Source organism: Suricata suricatta, chromosome 7 (genome assembly GCF_006229205.1).
Source record: "Suricata suricatta isolate VVHF042 chromosome 7, meerkat_22Aug2017_6uvM2_HiC, whole genome shotgun sequence".
Taxonomy (NCBI): Eukaryota; Metazoa; Chordata; class Mammalia; order Carnivora; family Herpestidae; genus Suricata; species Suricata suricatta.
The window spans coordinates 92,550,058-92,570,918 of NC_043706.1; the positions used below are offsets into that span (position 1 = coordinate 92,550,058).

Sequence of the window (20,861 nt, forward strand, 5' to 3'; positions counted from 1 at the left end):
TAAACTTTCAGTTACAGTTGTTACACTTGACATATATTTTTTCCATCATTTTTATCGTTATTCATGTTTTCCTTTAAATATTTGAACACATTTATAATAAGTCACTGTCTGCTGATTCCATTATCTCTGTGTCTTACGAATCTATTTCTACTAATTTTTCTCCTGGGTATGGGTCATATTTTCCTGCTTCTTGAAATGTACTATAATTTGTAATTGGATGTCGGCTATTGAGATACTGTGTTGTTCAACGTCTGGATTTTACAGTCTTCCTTTTAAGAGATTTGATATGCTTTGGCTGGCAGTTCTATTAGTTTGAGATCAGCACGATCCTTTTGAGACTTGCTGTTCAACAAAGTCTTTCCATACTGTCCAGTTAGAACTCAAATATCTGCCAGTTTTGTGGGAACTCTGAGAATTGCGCAGCTTATAGCTCCCCAGCCTCATGGAGTTTCATCCTAATCACGTGTTGCTTATATTTCAACAATACACTCAAGTGGCACCTTAGATTTCTGGAGCCTTTCTCTGTTTACTCTCTCCTCTTCTATATTCTGCCCCGCCATTTCCAGCTGCCTCCACTTCCCCAAAATCTAATGTCTCCCCAAACTCACCAATGCCACCATCCTCCACTGGCGTTCCCCCTTTCTGTGTTGCTATCTGGAAAATACCACCCAGCAGAAAGCCAGAGTGATAGTTCTCACCTCATCTGTTTCCCCTCTGACAGGAATCACAAGCCTGTACTGGCTTGTACTCCAAGAATACAATGGTTTCATATTTTTTAAATCCAGTTTTCTATTTGTTCCCAGTGGAAGGTAAAGTCCAGCACTGGTTACTCTATCTTGGCAGAGGTAGACATACATGTTCAACCTTTTTGCCTCATCCCATCCCCCACATTCAGCCCACACCAAACAAGCCACTACTTCCTTATACTTCACTAAGCAATTTCTTGTGTTTTAATTTATCTGCCTGCCTGGGTCATTTCCTTCTCATCCACCATGACCCAACTCTTACATCACCTTGCCTTTGAAAATCTTCAAGTTTCTGTAGAGATTTTTTTCTCCCTGTCTCCACAGCATATCATTCACACATACTATAGCATTTATCCCAAGGTATTCTCATTATGTGCACATCTCCCCACTAAAATGAATTACTACTAATGATAAAAATTGCTAACATTTGGATATTTTCTATGTGCCAGATACTGCTCTAAGCACTTTACTTATATTTACCCATTTAATCTTCATAAAACCCTAACATAAAAAAAATTTTTTTTAAAACCCCTAACATATAGGTACTGTTATCATCCCCATTTTAAAAATGAAGAAACTAAAGCACAAAGAGGTTAAGGAAATCGCCTGAGATCACATAGCTTGGTAGTGGTACAGCCAGGAAATAATTCTAAAGAGTCTGATTCTAGAGCTCATGCTCACTATACTGTCTCTGATGAATTCCTGAAGGGCAGCAACTGTGTCTTATTCTTGTTTGTACATCCCATGCCAAAAGCACCTCAAATATTTGTGGAATGAATAAAAAATTTTAATTTCCTCCTAGTCATACAAAAAAAAAAGTCCCTCATAAGTAACGCAGGTTTTCAGTCAGTAACTACAGAAGTGAATCTAGAAAAGGTCTTTTATAAACATGGAGACTAAAATTTATTTTCTAATAATAAATTCAAATATCTCTGAAGAATTTTAACATGCAGAAAAGACTAAGAAGGTTTTCAGGTAGCCAACTAACTGTAGTGAACTCAGAAACAAAATGTCTCTGCCAAGGTCTTAACACCCCTTAAGAGAGAGATGAGATGTCATAATTTGTCTCTACTAAATGCATATTAAATTAATCCCATCTATCTCAATGTGCAGTAGAGATCGAGGCAAAAATGAAAAAGACAGAGTATTTAAACAAAATTTAATCCTAAAAGCCAAATGTGTCAGCAGTACTCAATGAAAACAAAGTCACATTGCTCAATGAAATCAACTATGTATAAACAACAAAACTTTAACTAATTCTGTATGAAAACAGTATGAGTCATTACCTTAGAAACAATTTAGTGTCCTCCATATGATTATTAAAAGCATTTAAGTTCTTGGCAATAGGTAGTATATAAAACTAAAAGTACTAAAAAAAAAAAATATATAGGTATCCCCTGCCTTTTAAAGTTCAAGTTAAGCCATTTTGTTTTACAAAGACATACATTAAGATATTTTCACCAACCAAAAGAGATAAAAAGAGGATTTTCACTTTTATGAAAAAAAGGTGAAAAGCAAACTTGGCATTCAGTGTCTGTTTTGCAGCGAGCCATCCTGGAGGCAGTGTGCATCGGAGCAGTGCGAGTGGCAGGGCAAGCTCCTTCCCCAGGAGCCACACTCAACATCAAGCTGCCTCAGCTCCAAACTGTGTCTGTGAGCATCTGTGCTTATCTTGACCTATTTGGTGCATTCGTTAGCAAGATGTGTCCTAAAGTATCAAAAATCCCTAAGGGAGATTATTTCTTGGGTCTGGGAATGCTCAAAAATTTTTCCATTTAAATTAATGGTAACTGCTTCTTTATGCCATCTTGGCTTATAGAAGGTTTCATACAGATGCTCTTACCTTCAGATAGTAGGGGAGAGCTGTGATAATTTATACAGAAATTTAAATGATTAAAAATAAAAATATATATTTTGCACAAGTGGATAATTACATTTAATCAGCAAGATAGTAATGAACTATAGAGGGCAAGTTCTACTGAGGGGAAGAGGGGGTTGATGCCCAGTTGCTACCTTCAGCCTCTACTACTTTGCCAATCTACACTGCGTACCTGGGCTTCTACTCCAGCCTACATCCCACTGTCCAGCTTGGAGAGGTCCACAGTCCCTCATCCAAAGTCCCTGAAACCAATTCAAAATTTTTCCAATTTTAGGAGGGTACATTTTACCCAGCTCTCCAGCAGGATCTGGGGCTACACCCTGTAATCAAACACATGAATATTTCTGCAGCAAAATGCATGAATATTCACATTAAGTGGAATAAAGAAAGACTATAAATAATCTCACATCAGTTCAGGTCAGATTTATGAGCCTGAAAAAACATTCTCTTTTCTCAGCTTTTAGGATTTTTAAATAGTAGGAAAAGGACTATAGATTTGTGTTACCACATTGCATTCAATCTGCTCACTCCCACTTGAAAAATGACAATTGCTCCCTTATCTGCCATAGTCAATCACAACACTAATTTCTATACTAGTCCAGAAATGGCAGCATCTTTGGAAATCATTTATTCAAACTCCCTATTTCATTGCTTAGGAAACTAAAGCCCAGGAAAAGATGGGGTCATCTGTTACCTACTGACAGAGATGAAACTACAACATGCAGGTCTCCTGTCTCCCAGGCCTGCTGCTTGTTTGTTGGTTTGTTCATTTGTTCATTCATTCATTCATTCATTCATTCTCTCTCTCAATTCAAAGTGATTCTTTTCACTTTTTTGAAATAATTATAGACTCACAGAGACTTGCAAAAATAGTACAGTGTCCTATGTACCCTTCGTCTAGCTTCCTTCAGTATATAGCTGCAGTACCATAGAAAACTAAAAATGAACACTGGAACATTAGCATTAACAGAACTACAGAGCGTATTCCATTTTCAGCACTTTTCTCAACCTGTATTCATTTGTGTGTATAGGGGTGTATAGTTCTAAGCACCTTTACCCCATGTATAGATTCATGTAACCACCATCAGAATCAAGATACTGAAATGTTCCATCACCACAAAATACCTCTTTGTATTTATACCTTCCCTGCTCCCCACACTGTCCCTGACTCTAGCAAGCACTAATCTGTTCTCCATCTCCATAGTTTTGTCACTTTGAGAATGTTGTATAAAAGTAATCATACAGCGGTACCTGGGTGGCTCAGTTAGTTTAGCATCCAACTACGGCTCAGGTCAAGATCTTGCAGTCTGTGAGTTTGAGCCCCATGTTGGGCTCTGTGCTGGCAGTTCCGAGACTGGAGCCTGCTTCTGATTGTGTGTCTCCCTCTCTCTGATCCACCCCCACTCATTCTCTCTCTCTCTCTCTCTCTCTCTCAAAAATAAACATTAAATAAATAAATAAAGGAATCGTACAGTATTGCAGGGGCCAAGGGCAGGCTACCCCAAAATGGGCTACTTTGGTATGAACATTAAAGTTAAAAGCAACAGAAACCCAGCATATCAAGGAAAAGCTCTTTACCTCACCCTTAACTGCACGCTCAAACCAGAAAGAACTATTAACAGATTCCTCTTTACCTAAAAAAATTATGTGCATAATAGGACAAGATTTGTTTTCCAAACATCTCCTTTCACCTTCCTACATTAGCAGGTCTTTCTCCCTTTTGTAATCTCCACACCCCAACCCCTCTTCTTAGCTCATATAACCATCTCCTTGTCTCATTGTCTTTGGAATTTCATGTCTATGCGGATTCCCCACACGTATGCTATTAAATTTTATTTTCTCCTGTTAATCTGCCTCATGTCATTTTGATTCTTAGTCCAGCTAGAAGGATCTTGAAAGGCAGAGTAAATTCTTCCTTTCCAACAGCTTATAAACCTTTGACTTTTTCTTTAATTGTGGTAAAATTTACCATCTTCACCTTCTTTTTTGAGGGAGAGAGAGAGGGAGCACAACCAGGAGAAGGGGGGAAGAGGGGATAGAGAGGGAGAGGGAGAGGGAGAGGGAGAGGGAGAGGGAGAGGGAGAACGAATGAGAATAAATTTTAAGCAGGCTCCATGCTTAGCATAGAGCCTGATGCGGGGCTCAATCTCATGACCGTGAGATTATGACCTGAGCCAAAATCAATGGTTCGATGCTCAATCAAGCCACCCATGCACCCCCATCTTCATCATTTTTAAGTGTACAGTTCAGTATATTCATACTGTTGTGCAACCAACCTCCAGAACGTTTTCATCTTGCAAAACTAAAACTCTACCATCCATTAACTGACAACTTTCCATCACCCGCTCCTTCCAGCCCCTGGTAACCACCATATTACTTTGTTTGTCTGAATGAGACTACTCTAGATACCTCATATCAATGGAATCATACAGTATTTGTCTTTTGGTGAATGGCTTATTTCGCTTAGCATAATGTCCTCAAGGTTCATCATTTGTAACATGTGCCAGCATTTCCTTTTTAAGGCTAAACAATATTCTATTAAATGTATATGGCATTTTGTTCATCCATTCACTTATTGATGGACATCTGGGTAGCTTCCACCTCTAGGCTATTGCGAAAATGCTGCTATGAACATGGGTGAACAAGCATCTATTTGAGACTCTGCTTTCAATTCTTTGGGATATATACCCAGAAAAGGAATTGTTGGATTATAGGGTAACTATATTTTTAATTTTCTGAAGAACCATCATATTGTATTGTCTAGTGGCTTTTTACATCCTACCAGTAGTGTGGATTGACTTATTTCATTCAGCATAATTCTTTCCAGATTCATTCAAAGTGTTGTATGAATAAATAGTTCAGTTATTTTTATTGTTGAGTAGCATTTTACTGCGTGGATGTATCACTATTTGTTCAACAATTCACCAGTGAATGACATTTGGTTTATTTCCAGTTTTTAGCTATTACATATAAAGTTGCTATAAACATTTGTGTGTAAGTTTCGACATAAGTTTTTACTTCTCTGGAATAAATTCTCTGGAGTGTGATTGTTGGGTTATATGGTAAATGTATGTTTAATTTTATAAGAAGCTGCCAAACTGTTTTTCAGTGTGGCTGTGCCATTTTTACATTCCCGTCAGCGATATAAAAGAAACCTAGTTTCTCTGCCTCTTAACTAGGACTTCATATTGTCAATATTTTAAATTTGAGCCAGTCTATTTGGTATGTAGTAGTTATCACGGGTTTCATTTTTCTAATGGCCGATGTTACATAAGCTTACTTATCATCTTTACAGGTTCTTTTTGCTCATTTTCTTTTATTTTTATTTTTTTTTATGCAATTTATTTTTTTAACATGCAATTATTTTCTGTCATTTACAATACAGTAGTTTCAATGATACTCCAAACAGAAAAGCAAAGTAAAAACTCAAAACCCCCACTTCTATTTCATGTAATTAGACTTATACAGAAATTAGAAGGTTAGGTACCAACTAGTTAATCACCTAATTTCACAGCTATCTGAAGTGGCAATTGTAACATAGCAGCTTATCTATGATACTTTCAAGATACATGATATAATTTATTACTTGCCCATAAGCTAAAACACAGCCTGCTTAATACCTTTCCTTAAATTCCACCTCTATACTACAGTATACTTGAGGTCCATGCAAAAAAGTAGCTACTTTTTATATAGTCTTTGGTGCTGTAAAAGCAACTTCAATTAAACATAACCACCCCCATCACCATAAAAAAAAGAGGAAAGAAAAAAAAAAGTAAAGAAAATAATAAGGGAAAAACCCAAGACACACTCCCTAGGGGGGGAAAAAAACCAGCATGTAATTTCTGTCCTTGACAGAATGTATTAAATAAGCAAACACCACCAACAAGCAAAACAAGTACTACAATGTAAAAATATTTAAAAAAATGATAACCCTCTCACATGCATAAATGAAAGGTTGCACACAAAGAACTCACATCTTTTCAAGCTTCAATAGTAAATATTCTGCTCATTTTCTAATTGTACTGTTTACTTTCTCACCACTGAGTTTGGAGAGTTCTATACATATCCTGGATACAAGTCCTTCAGATATTTGATTTGCAGATATTTTCCTGTAATCTGTGGCTAATCTTTTCACCCTATTAACGGGGTCTTTTACAGAGCAAAGTCTTTAATTTTAGTGAAGTCCATTAAATGAAGATTTTGTTTCTCTTATGAAATGGGGTTTTGGCATTATGTCTAGTAACTGTTTCCCTAGCTCTAGGTCCTGGAGATGTTCTCCTGTATTTTCTCCTACAAGTTATACGGTTTTACATTTCACACTGAAATTCATTTTACATTGATCTCACAGGTATCCATTTTACTTTTTTTTTTTTTTTAAGGTATAAGGTTTAGGTCAGGGGTCATTGTTTTGTCAATGATGTCCAATCATTCCAGCAACATTTGTTGAAAAGACTATTCTCCTCCCATTGAACTACTTTTGTACCTTTGTCAAAAATCAATTGGGCATATTTGTGTTGATCTATTTCTGAGCTCTCTATTCTGCTGCATTGATCTGTCTACTACTCTGCCAATGCCACACTGTCTTGATCAATGAAATTATATCTAAGACTTAACATTAGGAAGAATGATTCTTCCCACTTTTTCTTCCCTACCATTGTTTTAGCTATTCTAGCTCTTTCCTTGCTGCTCATTTTACTTTACTGCACTGCTTATTCTTGCTTTTAAGCCCCCCCCCCCCGCATACCTACTACAGGTATGAAAGCTTGGGGAAGAAAGGAGAAAAAAGAATCACAAAGGAAACAATATGTAATATATTACCACCACCCTAAAATATTACCTATATAATTTCTGTCCACCCATCCTAATGACATCCCAATTTCTTCATGAGAGGTTCTCTACTATTCAAGGCCACTTCAGTATCTCAAAATGAAAGAGCTAATACACCGCCACTACTCATTAGCCACAAGTCATTTACTTCCTTCTGGTAGACAGATGTAAATATACTTGTGTCCAACACAATGCCTGTTCATCAAGGAACACAGTCCATGTTTTAGACTTCTTTACATTCCTCCATAAGCTTCAATAAACATTGAGCTAATTAACTGAGGATTTCTTTTATCAAATTGGAACTTACAATATTAAGATCCTAGGATATCTAGACTAACAAGGGTATAAATTAGCAGCTACACTGTTCCTAGTAATAAAATCATTATTTCACCAAATCTCAAGATTTTAAATTAATCTCACTTCTGAATCTGTTAGAGTACACTTCTAGGCTCTTTTTCTTCATGAGATGGCTTAGTTAAAGAAAAGGCAATGAATAATAAATTATGGTGATTTGCTTTTTTTCTCCTCCTGTTTGCCAAAAATGCCACCCTTCACCAAAATTTTAGGAATATTAGACGTGGTTCATCTCTAACACCCCATGTAGATTTAAACAAAAAGGAAAATGGTCCAAGGGTCTGGAATATTGGTTTAGTCAATGATGGAAATTCAAAATGTAAAATAAAACTATAAAAGAATTTACCAAGTCCAGTTTCCTATGGTCCTAACTAAATCAAATACAAGGGTTCTTTGTGTTCTTGGTTAACATACTGAGAGCATCTTCCTCTTAATTACCAATACTTTGCTGGTAAGATTTCAACAAAGGTGTACATCACTTGAAAAAATATCGTTGTTTAATCCATGTTTCAATAATAATTAACAATAATCATACAGTCTGGGGGTGCCTGGGTGGCTCAGTTGGTTAAGCATCTGACTCTTGATTCTGGCTCAGGTCATGATCTCACAGTTCATGAGTTCAAGCCCCACATTCAGCTCTGTGCTGATGGCATGGAGTTTGCTTAGGATCCTCTCTCTCCGCCCCTCCCCTGCTTATGCTCTCTCTCTCTCTCTCAAAATAAATAAAAAACTAAAAAAAAAAGATATCACAGCCTGCCTATCCTATGATTAAATGCCTGCTCCACTGTTAAAACAAATAAATACAGGACTCCCTCCCTAAAAGTTGTTTGTTCACTGATTGCCTGTGAGTTTAGACTGTTTAAATACATAATTTGCAATACACTATCAAAGTAAATATAATAAAACTACATGCACATTAGCTCTTTTCTTACAAAATCCACATATGTTACCACAACACCTTGTGAAACTTAATATTTTGTTCTCCCCATTTTTTCCACTCTATTATGGTACTGGGCGGGCAGGGAAGGCTGCAAACAGAAAATTTTTAAAACAATTAGTCTTACAAACTTTGGTCTACTGTGTCTCTCTGTGGTTTCAGAAGGAATCTTCTCCAACACCCCATCTAATGTGCTAGCAACTAAGTATATGGATTATAATTCTCAGAACATACACATTAATGACACTTTTTCTAGCTCTGCCCTTTTCACTTCAATGTTTTATTACAAAGACTACAATAAGCACAATGCAATGTACTACTCCAACCCCCACCACTAACACCACCATTCCCACCACATATGGTAAAACTTGCTATTTGATTAGTAAAGAGTAAGAAACTTTATAGTTGTAGTACTGCAAGAACATGGAATAATCTGAACTCAGACATGGTCATGAGAGTGTCACTAGCACAATCACTCTGGAAAACAATGCAGTATTATTTACTAAAGCGGAACGTGCATACACTCCTGTATCTATTCTCTCAAGACAAGTACGCCAGGAGATGTGTGCAAACACATTCACAGTAGCATTTTTCATAACACAGAAATGCAAACCACCCAAATGCTGACTGAAAGAAGACTGTGGCATATTCACGTGGTAGGATTTCATACACATACAGTGAAAAACTAATGAAGTACAATTAAACATGACATGGATGAATCAGGAACAATTATGAATAAAAAAGTAAGCATAGCAGACTACATGCAATAAACTATCATATTTATAAATTTCAAAAGTGAGCAAAATTTAACACGGTATTACTTAGAGGAACACTGATATAATTTTTAACAAGGAAAAATAAACACAAAATCCAGTATGCTGGGGCTCAGAGGCCCAGGCTGGGAAGTACAGAGAGTTTCAAAAGGATTCGTAGTTATACTTTTTAAACTGGATGGAAAGCTCATTACTTTAATTATTAAGGTGTAAAACATATAAGTATGTGCATGTTGGTGTGTGTGTGTGTGTGTGTGTGTGTGTGTGTGTGTTGAGTGTATAGCATCTAAAATCTTTGGATAATTAACATTCCATCTACAGACCAAGTTTAGCCCAGTCATAAAATGACATTTCTGATCACTGGAGATAATGCCAACAAATGAAATCACGTTATTATTGCTATTTGGTAACCTTCACAGTGACAAAGAAATGACAGGTGTCTCATAAAAAATTACAGCAAGGGGTTGGGCAAGAGAAGCGGGGGTGGTTATAAAAGGGCAACAGAAGGGATCCTTCTAGTGACAGAAATGTTCTGCATCTTGGCTCTATCAATGCCATTAATCTACTTCTGATATTGTACCATAGTTGTACAAGATGTTACTATTGGGAAAACTGGGTAAAACGTACATTGGCTCACTCTCTTATTTCTCCCCAAAGCAAGTGAATCTACAATTACTTCCAAATAAAAGTTTAACAAAAGAAAACAGGAAAAGATATTTTTGTCTAAGGCTTCTCCACTTTGGTACTACTGATAGAGGGGGACACATAATTCTTCACGGTAGGGGCTATTCTGGGAATTGCAGGGTATTTAACGGCATCTCTGGCCTCCACCCACTAAATGCCAGTAGCATGCCCCAGTTACGCCATCTCCATATATGGCCAATGTTCTCTAGGAGGCAAAACTGCCCCACTTAAGAACTACTGCTTTACTCACAAAAGCAAAGAACTGTGGAAATGTTCCCAATAGAAGGAGTCTAAAGAGACAGGACAACTAACTGTAACATGTGATGCTAGGCTAGTTTCTGTACTAGAGAAAAGAGCTATCAAGGACATTACTGGGTCAATTAACAAAACTGGCATATCAACGGTAGATTAAATAAACAAAAGTACTATGTCAATATTAAATGTGCTTAAATACTGTAAATAATATTCCAATGCTTAGGAAATACACAATTAAGTATTTAGGTAAAAAGGATCATGATGTATGCAATCTACTCTCAAATGATTCATTAGAAATACGCGTGTATTTTACATATACATGTAAATAGCATGTATATTTGTATAAAATAGGTGAATTTGATTAAAAGGTATACAGGCGTGTTCTTCCTACTATTTTTATTCTTGCAACTTCTCAGTATGTTTGATATTTACAAATAAAAAAATGTTTGTTTTTACTGGAAGCATAAGCTGTGGTCTTAAAACCCTCATAGCAAGTTTCACAGTAGTAGTCCAGCTTAAGGGATAAAAATCCCAAGGGGATCGTGACTCCTGAGTGAATAAATTCCTACGCTAAGCCTGGGACATTAGCTGGAAAGAACTGTCTACCTTCAGCATTTCTCCTCCCCATTTTTTCTGGACGCGACCTCTCGAACAGTGCGGAACCGAACATCAACCTATCTCACTTTTAAAAGACCATTCCTAGAAAAGGTGACTCAAACCCATATCCCTACTCGATTTCTCCATAATTCACTGAGGCATCTTTACCCTGAATAATTATGAAGCAATAACACTACAAAGTAAGAAAACCACTTATCCGTTCATGTGAGCACATGGAGTTAAAAAGTTAAGGTGAGTGGACTAGAGAAAAAACATCAAATGTCCAAGAGGTCTGAAGAAAGTAAGGGATAAAAAGAAATGACCACGGAGCCAGTCTGAGCGAGGTAGGAAGGGTGCGTCGGCCAGGAAAAAGAACTCCAGTGGGTGGGAGTGCATCAGGAGGAGAGGGAGTAGCTCACCTGGCCGTGGTAAGCAGAGGGTGCTGAGTCCCCACCAGCTTCCGCACCTGCATAGCGATGTTGCTGAGCTCGTCGCTCAGCAGGCAGCGGAGGCTCATGAAGGACGTGGGATAGCCCACGATCTTCTCCGCCTCTGACACCACTTGGTTCCAGTGGGCCGGGGACCTGGAGGACTGACCACGCCAGGAGCCCACCGAGGAGACTGTATCGAGGAACGGGGACCACCACAAGCGTCGCGGGGAACCCGAGACCCCGAGATAACGGGGTAAGCGCAACAGCAGCTGCAGAAGGCTCATAGTTTGAGTCTGGGAGTGTCAGGGATTTGGGGGGTGTCCGGAGGTGGCGCAGGGAACAAACCAGTGTCAGAGGAAGAACTTGCAGGAGCTAGAAGGAGACGGCAACTCCAGACCCTGAAAGAAGGGAGAGTTCCTGGAACCGTGACTAGAAACGAACTTTAACTACAGCTTTCAGCACTTCAGACTACATAGACAACAGCCCAAGCTCAGCACTGCCCCTGGCCACCTGAGTGGAAACTACGGCCGCTTATTAAATGGGGGACGCCATATTGGAGGCGTGGAATACGGTCTGTCGTAAAGACAGAGGCGGGCTGTTCAGGAGCAAAGAATGTTCCCTACTTTACGACGCAGTCGCGAACGCCCCTGAAGGGGCGGGGCCTTGGGAGTGAAACCGGGAAAGCAAGGGGTAGGGCGAATGCTTAGGCCCCTCCCGCACTCTCTCTCAGCCAAGGTTGTAGGGCTTAGGTTGTCCACGGTTCGGGTGTTGCTTGGGGGCTGCTGTGTGGTGCTCCAACGCCCAGAGTGGGGGCGGAGTCTGATTCACCAGGGCGTGCCCGACTCCCAGCACAGAGTGGGCACACGTGAATATTTGTGTTATGAGCAAGGGTCGTGTCTACCAAGTGTCATTTCGCGGCTATCAGCCCTCCTGGAAAGAAAAGGCGTCTAGCAGAAGTGCCGGCTTCTTTGGGAAGTCTTTCGCAGCTGTCCGTCCCTAGCCCCTGGCAGTGGTAGTGGAAGGGCATGAGGGAGGGCCACTAGAGCTGCAGGGCTTTTGGAGCTACGGGCCGCTACTCAGCCGAGAGGCGCAAAGTGACCCGGTGGGGCTGAGCCGTCTATGCCCTCAGTTCCCAACCAGAGGAAAGGAGGCGTGGCCCTGCGCAAAGTGTTCTTTTTCCCAAGGCATGCCCTGGATCCTTGCCTAATCACTAGCTTCCTTGCTGAGCCTCGGTTTCCCCTCGTGTACGGCCCAGGCAGAAGCCCAGGCCTATGCTTCCACAAGGGTGCAGAGAGGCCCGCGCCCAGCCTCCCACGTTTCTTATCCAAGGAAAGCTCCGCTCACTGTCCAGGATTCGAAACTATCACTGACCCTAGTGCTTTTCACTTGCAGCTCACTATTCACTCATTAAATCCCCAAAACAACTCTACTAAATAGATAGCGTTAGTATTCTCCATGTTTCGTGTGAGAAAACAGACACATCCAAATTGTAAGTTGTCTAAGGCCACACTAGACTTTCTCAGCCAATAAGGTTTCTGAATCCGTGCTCTTAACCACAGCCTTACACTAAGTAACTACCAACCACACTTTTCATTGCATAGGAGAACTGTCTATGTGGTTATCCTTTAGGTATTTACTACCTTTTCTTTGTTCAGGTATGTCTAGCATCCTGCCCCTTGTCACATCAACAAAAACAAGTGTAACAAAACCCCTATTAATAATAAAGGATATATTACCCAGTTTTGCTCTCTTGAAAAAAGCTTTTAGGGATGCCTATGTGGCTCAGTTGGTTAAGCGTCTGACTCTTGGTTTTGGTTCAGGGCATGATCTCACTGTCCACGGGTTAGAGCCCCACATCAGGCCCTCTGCTGTCAGCAGAGAGCCTGCTTGGGATTGTCTATCTCCCTCTCCCTGCCTTTCCCCTTCTTACTCTGTGTCTCTCTCTCAAAATAAATTTAAAAAAAAATTTTTTAAGCTGTAAAACTCTTCAACTTTCAAAATCCTTTCAAATTCATTACTGATATTTTTTAAATTAGTATTATACACTGGACTCTGGCTACATATATATAAAAATTCAGATTTAAGAAAAGGCAAACTAATTATGCATTTTGCAAAAAGATGTTTTTCTCTACAAATGTTTAGCTTCTGACTCCCTTTTAATAGCAAATTCCTCTTGTGATTTAAAAATCTGATTTTATTTCCAAAAATTCAATTAAGGCATAACTTTTCAGGGATACATTTTAGATCAAGTGAATTGTGCTTGTAAGTGTCAAACACAGTCTACATCCGCAAAGTGAGTAAGGCAAGCTGAAGTTCAAAATAATTCCTGTGGAAGAGATAACAAACTCCTGGCAATAAAATTCAGCTCTGTGCTAGATGAAAATAAATGTGGAGAGTGGGATACCTTACCATTTCAAAAAGTTCCAAGGCCTGAGCTTCTGGGTTATCCAAGGTGAAAGGAGTCATGAAAAAACGAAGAGAGATAAAGACTGAATGTGATAGATTGTGCACCTGAGGCTGTTTCTTCAGAATTATGGAACCTTAAGACTAACTTTTCATGCAATTTCCTTAATACCAATTCACAGCAGGTACTTTAATTTCTCCACAGAAGCCAAATGCATTATTCTCTGGTCATACTCTATTAACCAAGTTTTTGATTATTCATGGAACTTTTGGTCCCATTTACTTTAAATAATCAGCACTTTCCTTTATACGTACAGTTAAAAGGTTCTACTATACCTAATGAAAATCAGTTTTTACAAGGTTAAAATGGTATTTATTCTTTAATCTTCCAGATAAATATACAACTCCTTTGAGTCTTTCTGACTAAAGAGATTTCTGAACTGCTAGTGGCTTTTGGAGGAGCAGGAAGAAGTATCTGTGACTCTGCGCTTCCTTTGCCACTAGTAATAGTCATTTTATGGATGTCTATGAATATGTGCATAAAGAAAGAATATAGCACGGTTTCTCAACTTGGGTACTATTGACATTGGGGGCATTGAATTCTTTGTTGTGGTGGGGAGGGCTCTCCTGTGCATGGTAGGATGTTTAGCATCATCCCTGGCCTCTACTCACTATAAGCCAGCAGTACCCCTCTCCAATTTGTGACAACCCTACATGTCTCAGGACATTGTACCCTGGGGGCAGAATTACCCAGGAGAACATAGGAAAATGGGAGACGCTGAAAAAACCAAAAAACCAAACCAAACTGAAACAAAACAAACAAGGACCACTGAGGACATTTACTCCTACAAAGCAGCAAAAGAAGAGGTCCCGGATTTGAGCAGCCCTGCCAGTTAAAGTGGTTACTCTACAATCTGTGGAAACTTCCAGCAATACACAGGGACTTCCCCATCTCCTTGGAATTGGGGTTGTTTGGAGACAGCAAACTGGCAAAAGATGGTCATGGTTCTACCTCCACCTTTCTCTGGATCCTGAAGTTGGTAAAGTACCAGTGGATTTCACTTACTGTCCTCTCTGCATTCTTCTGACCTTAGAAACAAGTGAGGTTATATTTGATGTCCTTTTCTTTGGCTGGAAACCTAAACCAGCCTTTAGAAGTACAAGGTCTTAACAAGAATGGTGTATGCTTTGGGCTTTGGCCACTTCTATGATTAGGTGAGTGGAAATAGAGAGGGACACTGCAGCCACCCTCCTCCTACCACCCTCAACACAATCACCTATTGTTTATGCCAAGAGAGTGCTTTCCAAAGCAGTTGAAAAGCATTGTGGTATATCATGGGACAGGATTATAAAAGGGGCTAGTAATCAGATTAGCAACAACCCAAAAGTTTGACTGTCTTATGGGCTGCAGACTGTAGGGACAGACATATCACGAGATTGTAAAATAGTTACACATCATCTATGGAAGGGAATTTGGTAATCCCTAGAAAAATTACATATGCATTTATCCTTTGACCCAGAAATCCCAGTTCTAGGAACCCTTTCCAAAATACAAAATAACATGCACAATTTTATTGCAGTATTACTTGTAATAGCAAGAGATTAGAAACAAACCAAACAGTCACAAGTAGGGGAGTGGTTGAATAAACTGGAATAGATCCATGTAATGAAATACACTGTGTAACTCTGAAAAAGAATGAAGGCCATCTCGACACTAATGTAACATGAGCTCCAGAATATGGGTTAACTTTAAAACAACAGCAACAAAAAACAAACCAAGATGCAGAACAACATAGTGTTCTCTTTTTTGTAAGATAGGAACACGAGATGAATATACACTTGCATATATATTTGGGCTGTGAAGAAACAGCTAGAGAGGACAGGCATGGAACAGACTACTCTTCACATAGTTTTGAATTTAAAATCATGTATAGGGGCGCCTGATGGCTCAGTTGGTTAAGTCTACGCCCAACTTTGGCTCTGGTCATGATCTCACAGTTTGTGAATTCGAGCCCTGCAGCAAACTCTGTGTTGACAGTGTGGAGCCTGGAGTCTAATTTGGATTCTGTGTCTCCCTCTCTCTTTGCCCACCCCCTACCTATCTTTTTCTCTCTCTCTCTCTCTCTCAAAAATAAATATTTAAATTTTTTAAAAAGTTTTTATATTTAGGGGGGGAAGCATTTGTTTGCTTTGTCCCTTGAAAAGACCTGAAAATAATGATAATTTTATAGCAATGACTTCCTTTGGTATTTATATCATACTTCCAAAACAGGATTCCCTGTTAAAAGGGATGAGTCCTTTAGAGGAATGGCAGATTTCAGGTCTGGGGCAAGAATGAGCCTGGGTCACCCTGTTGTGCCAGAAATCAGGGAATCTATTATAGTCTAAAGTCTAATGGGTCAGGTCAAAGGGACAAAGGGACCAGCATAGAGGAGCTCCCACTAGCGGAAAAGGGTTCAATTTGAGCATCAAAATCAAGTAAGAACTGCTACTGATTGAAATTCATTGATGACATATAAATCCTTGTGTTTGTTATTAGACATAATTAGGGCAATACTCTGAATATTTTCAGTATCATGAAAGAATTGAACACTTATCCTGCCTTTCTTTATGAATTATATTTAGTTGTGTCTTAATCTGGTTTACCCTCCTTGAAGGCTGAACCTGGGACCAGGGCTTACCTCTAGGTGATTTTGGATAGCGATCTCGGGAAGCAGCAGAGGAGGTCAGTACAAAGGCGTCTTCGAGTTAGTCACCACTGTGGGCAATGAGGCTTTGAGCCTGCCAGGACTCTTTGAGTTGCCATGTGGAATATACTTCATAATTGTCAGCTCCATGCAAGAGAGGAGCCGTTGTTGACCAGCTCCCAGCTTCCATTAGTCCAAATTTGCCCCTTGGGGCATTATCCCCCTCCCATTTCTAAGCTGTCATGTGACTGCCAGGCAGCTATGTAACCCTTATGGAGTAAGAGGACCTGGGGGACAGAATATGACATGATTGCAGTGCGTATGTAGCGAAGGGCTGTCAGGTTACACCTGCAGGAAGCAGGTTGCTTTGGTAATGGCTGTAGCAAGAGGTGGGCTGAGAGGATATGAAAGAGAACAAACCAGGAATAGTCCAGGCTGATGAGGGAAAGTTCTTTATAACCTAATTCCATCTGAGAAGAGAGGAAGAAAGGATAGATTTAAGAAGTCACCATATCAGGGAGCCTGGGTGGCTCAGTGCCTTAAGCATCTAACTTTGGCTCAGGACATGATCTTGCAGTTCACGGGTTCAAGCCCCGCATTGGGCTCTGTGCCGACAGCTCAGAGCCTGGAGCCTGCTTCAGATCCTCTGACCTTTTCTCTCTCTGCCCCTCCCCTGCTCTCATTCTGTCTGTCTCTATCTCTTTCAAAAAGAAACATTTAAAAAAAGAAATCACTGTGATTTGCAATTGTGATTGCGTATGAAATCATTGATTCAGGTAACAATCACTGAAAATGAGAGGCTGATGGGAAACAAGAGTGGAGCACTGGAGACACCACCTGCGGCCAGTAACCAATCTGCGTGACTAGGCATGGGCTTCCACACAGCTGTGCCTCCTGAGGTGGTGTATTGTGACGTATGCAGCACCACCTAGGAAATATTTTTGCCAAAATAGTTGAATCTAAATATCATCAAGCCTGTAGGTCTAACTTCCAATTTTCTAGAAACTTAGGAGGGGATGGAACAAGTAAAAGAGCTTCACAAGGAAACAAACAACCAATCTAAAATGTCAAATATTTGACAGCCAGTTGACTGGGTTCCTTCAACAAGAAAAGAGGAGAAGAGGGGATGCCAGAAATGACTCCTGTAGACTGAGATCTTGAGAGGCATAACAAACCAAGTATAATGTGTGGACCTTATTTGGATCTTGATTCTAACAAACCAACTGTACAAAGTAAATTTGGAGACAACTCAAGAAATTGGAATTGTAGTTTTGGTACATTAGATATTACAAAGGAATTGTTGACCTTATGTGTGTGTGTTAGAAATTTTTCATATTTTATGGTAATGTATACTAAAGTATTTAGGGATGAAATAATACACTGTCAGGAATTTTAAGACACTTCTGGAGGGAAACAAATAGATAAAAGCTAAAATCTACAAAGTTGTTGATTCTGGATAATGAGCATATGGCATTCATTTGTATATGTATGAATATTTTCATAATAAAATATTTTTAAAGAGGAAAGTAAATTTATTCATTATTTTTAAATTTAATTAATTAATTGACTTATTTATTTATTTATTTTAGAGAGAGAGAGCATGAGCAGGGAAGAGGAGCAGAAGGAGAGAGAGAGAGGAGAGGGGATCTTAAGCAGGCTCCACACTCAGCGTGGAGCTTTATGTGGGGCTCAATTCCACAACCCTGGAATTATGACCTGAGCCAAAATCAAGAGTCAGACATTGAACCAACTCAGCCACTCAGGTGTCCCTATCCTTATTCATTTTTAAAAATGGAAGCAAGTCAGGGGCGCCGGGGTGGCTCAGTTGGCTAAGTGTCCAACTTCGGCTCAGGTCATGATCTCATGGCTTGTGAGTTCGAGCCTAACATCGGGCTCTATGCTGACAGCTCAGAGCCTGGAGCCTGCTTCAAATTCTGTGTCTCCCTCTCTCTCTGCTCTCCCACACTCACACTCTGTCTCTGTCTCTCAAAAATAAATAAATATTTTAAACAAAATTTTTAATGGAAGCAAGTCAAATGGCTTGCCCAAAGTCATAAAGCTAAAAAGTAGTAGAGGTAGAATTAAAACTCAAACTCCTCACAGTTTTTCCCCTGTATCCTGTTGTCTTCAGAACTGAATGTACTTATTTATTTATTTGTTTACTTTCCAAGTTCAAGTGCACATACTTGCTCCTTGACACACTTTTATCATTGGTCCATGCATTACACTTTTTTATTGTATTGTGGTGGTAGACAGCCTCCAGATGGTGCCCAGTGGTCCCTGCCTCCTGGTGGAAACACCTGTTGTGGTCCTCTTCCACAATGCCTTAAGGTTGATCTTTGTGATCAACAGTATCCAGCAAAGTGATGTTGTGTCTCTTCTAATATTAGTTTTATAAAATATGTTGCAATTTCCATCTTGGGCTCTCTCTTGCTCATGTTTTCTCCTGCCCTCCTTCTCTCCTCTTACCACTCCACCATTACTTGCTCTGAGAGAGCTGTGTCATGAGTAGTTCTATGGAAAGGCCCATGTGATGAGAAACTGAGATTCACGCCAACAGCCATGAGAATGAGCCGTCTTGGAAGTGGATCCTCCAGCTCCATCAGGAACTGCAGCCTGACTCACAGCTTAACTCTAAGCTCATGAGAGGCCTCGAACCAAAAGCACCCAACTAAGATGCCTGTGGATTCCTGACTCTCAAAACTTTGTCAAATAGCAAATGTTAATTGTTTTAAGTTGTAAGTTCTGGGATAATTTGTTATGCTACAATAAATAATTAATGCAATGATCTGTTGATATTCATGTAATGCAATATATACAGGGAACCCACCACCAACACACGAACTAGAATATTGACAAAAGACTTCTGTATGTGTGGACTTTTCTATCCCACTGTCCTTCCTCAACCCAAAGTTATCTTTATCTAGAATCTTGTACTTATCATTCTCATGATTTTTTAAAAACATAATTTATAATATATGTATTTCTAAAAAGTATATTATTTATATATGTTATTTTGTAAAGGTTTTATTTATTTTGAGGGAGAGAGAAAGAGAATAAGGTCAAGCAGGGTAGGGGCAGAGAGAGAGGGAGAGAGAAAATCCCAAGAAGGCTCTGAGCCACCAGCAAAGAGCCCTATGCAGGGCTCAATCCCACAAACCGTGAGATTATGACCTGAGCTGAAACCAAGAGTTGGATGCTCAACTGACTGAGCCACTCAGGTGCACCTATATATTTGTTATTTTTATTTTCAAAAGAGGTTCCATGCTAAATGTAATTTCCTGTGACCTTTGTTACTTGCCCAACATTATTTTATTGAGATTCACCCACATTGGTGTGTGTAGTGGCAGTTTATTTGTTTTGACTGCTGTGTAATATCCATTGAATGAGTATATCACACTTTATTCATTCTCCTGTCAATAGATATTTGGATTGCTCCCAGATTTTTTTCTATTACAACAGTGTTGTCATGAACAGATTTACAAAGGCCTCCACATTCACATGTTGAGAGTTGATAGCTAGCATTGGAATTACTAGGTTGTAGGGTTTGTGGATACTCAACTTTAATAGATAATGCCAAATAGCTTTCTGAAGTGGTTTTATCAATTCACATTTCTAACCAGCTGTTTATGAGAGATCCCATTGATCACACTCTCTCAACACAATATTGTCAGCCTTCTTAAAGTTTCCAACAAAAAGGTATAAAATGGAATCTCTTTTGCAGTATGGATCAGCATTTCCCTCATCACTAGGAAGATTGCTGAATGCCCTTTTCATCTTACAGATTAATTCTCAAAGGTGATGTGGGAAAGTACATACTTCTTCATTGTAATTTTTTCTTTTGGCTTAATTCCCTTCTTAGATCCTCACTCCCCCCGTACACAGTAGTCCTTCCTTGCTATCTCCTTCTAATATTGCCCGTGTTTGACCTTAGAACAACGGCAGTTAGGGAGGAAATAGACCAAGACCTACTATCCATTTTCCCTAGTTTCCCTCCCAACAGGGCAACATAGTGGAATTGACTAGCAATGCTGCTAGTTAATTTCACACTAGGATTAGCTCAACAGGAGAAGAACTTGGTCTTTTTCTTTTTCAAAGGCTCTTTCCAGGAAACTATTTTCTTTTAGGAACTCAGAATGAAAAAAAAATCTACTGAGAAGGTTTTTTCTTGAACATGGACAGCATTGTATAATGTCAACAATCTGGGTTCTCTAGCTCTGTCCTGAAAAACTGTATGATCATAGGGTAGTCATTAACCCTTATATGGTTAAAATTACTCATGTGTAAA

At 39.4% G+C, this 20,861-nt stretch overlaps 1 protein-coding gene across 1 annotated transcript in view; it reads right to left on the reverse strand.

Annotated features, from left to right (window-relative positions):
- PDSS2 (decaprenyl diphosphate synthase subunit 2) overlaps positions 1–12,029 on the reverse strand; it is a 254,629-nt gene extending 242,600 nt beyond the window's left edge. The window contains exon 1 of the mRNA XM_029945385.1: positions 11,472–12,029. Coding sequence (XP_029801245.1) covers positions 11,472–11,767 — 296 coding nt within the window. The 5' untranslated portion in view covers positions 11,768–12,029. The remainder of the gene's footprint in view (positions 1–11,471) is intronic.
- Positions 12,030–20,861: the final 8,832 nt, after the last annotated feature.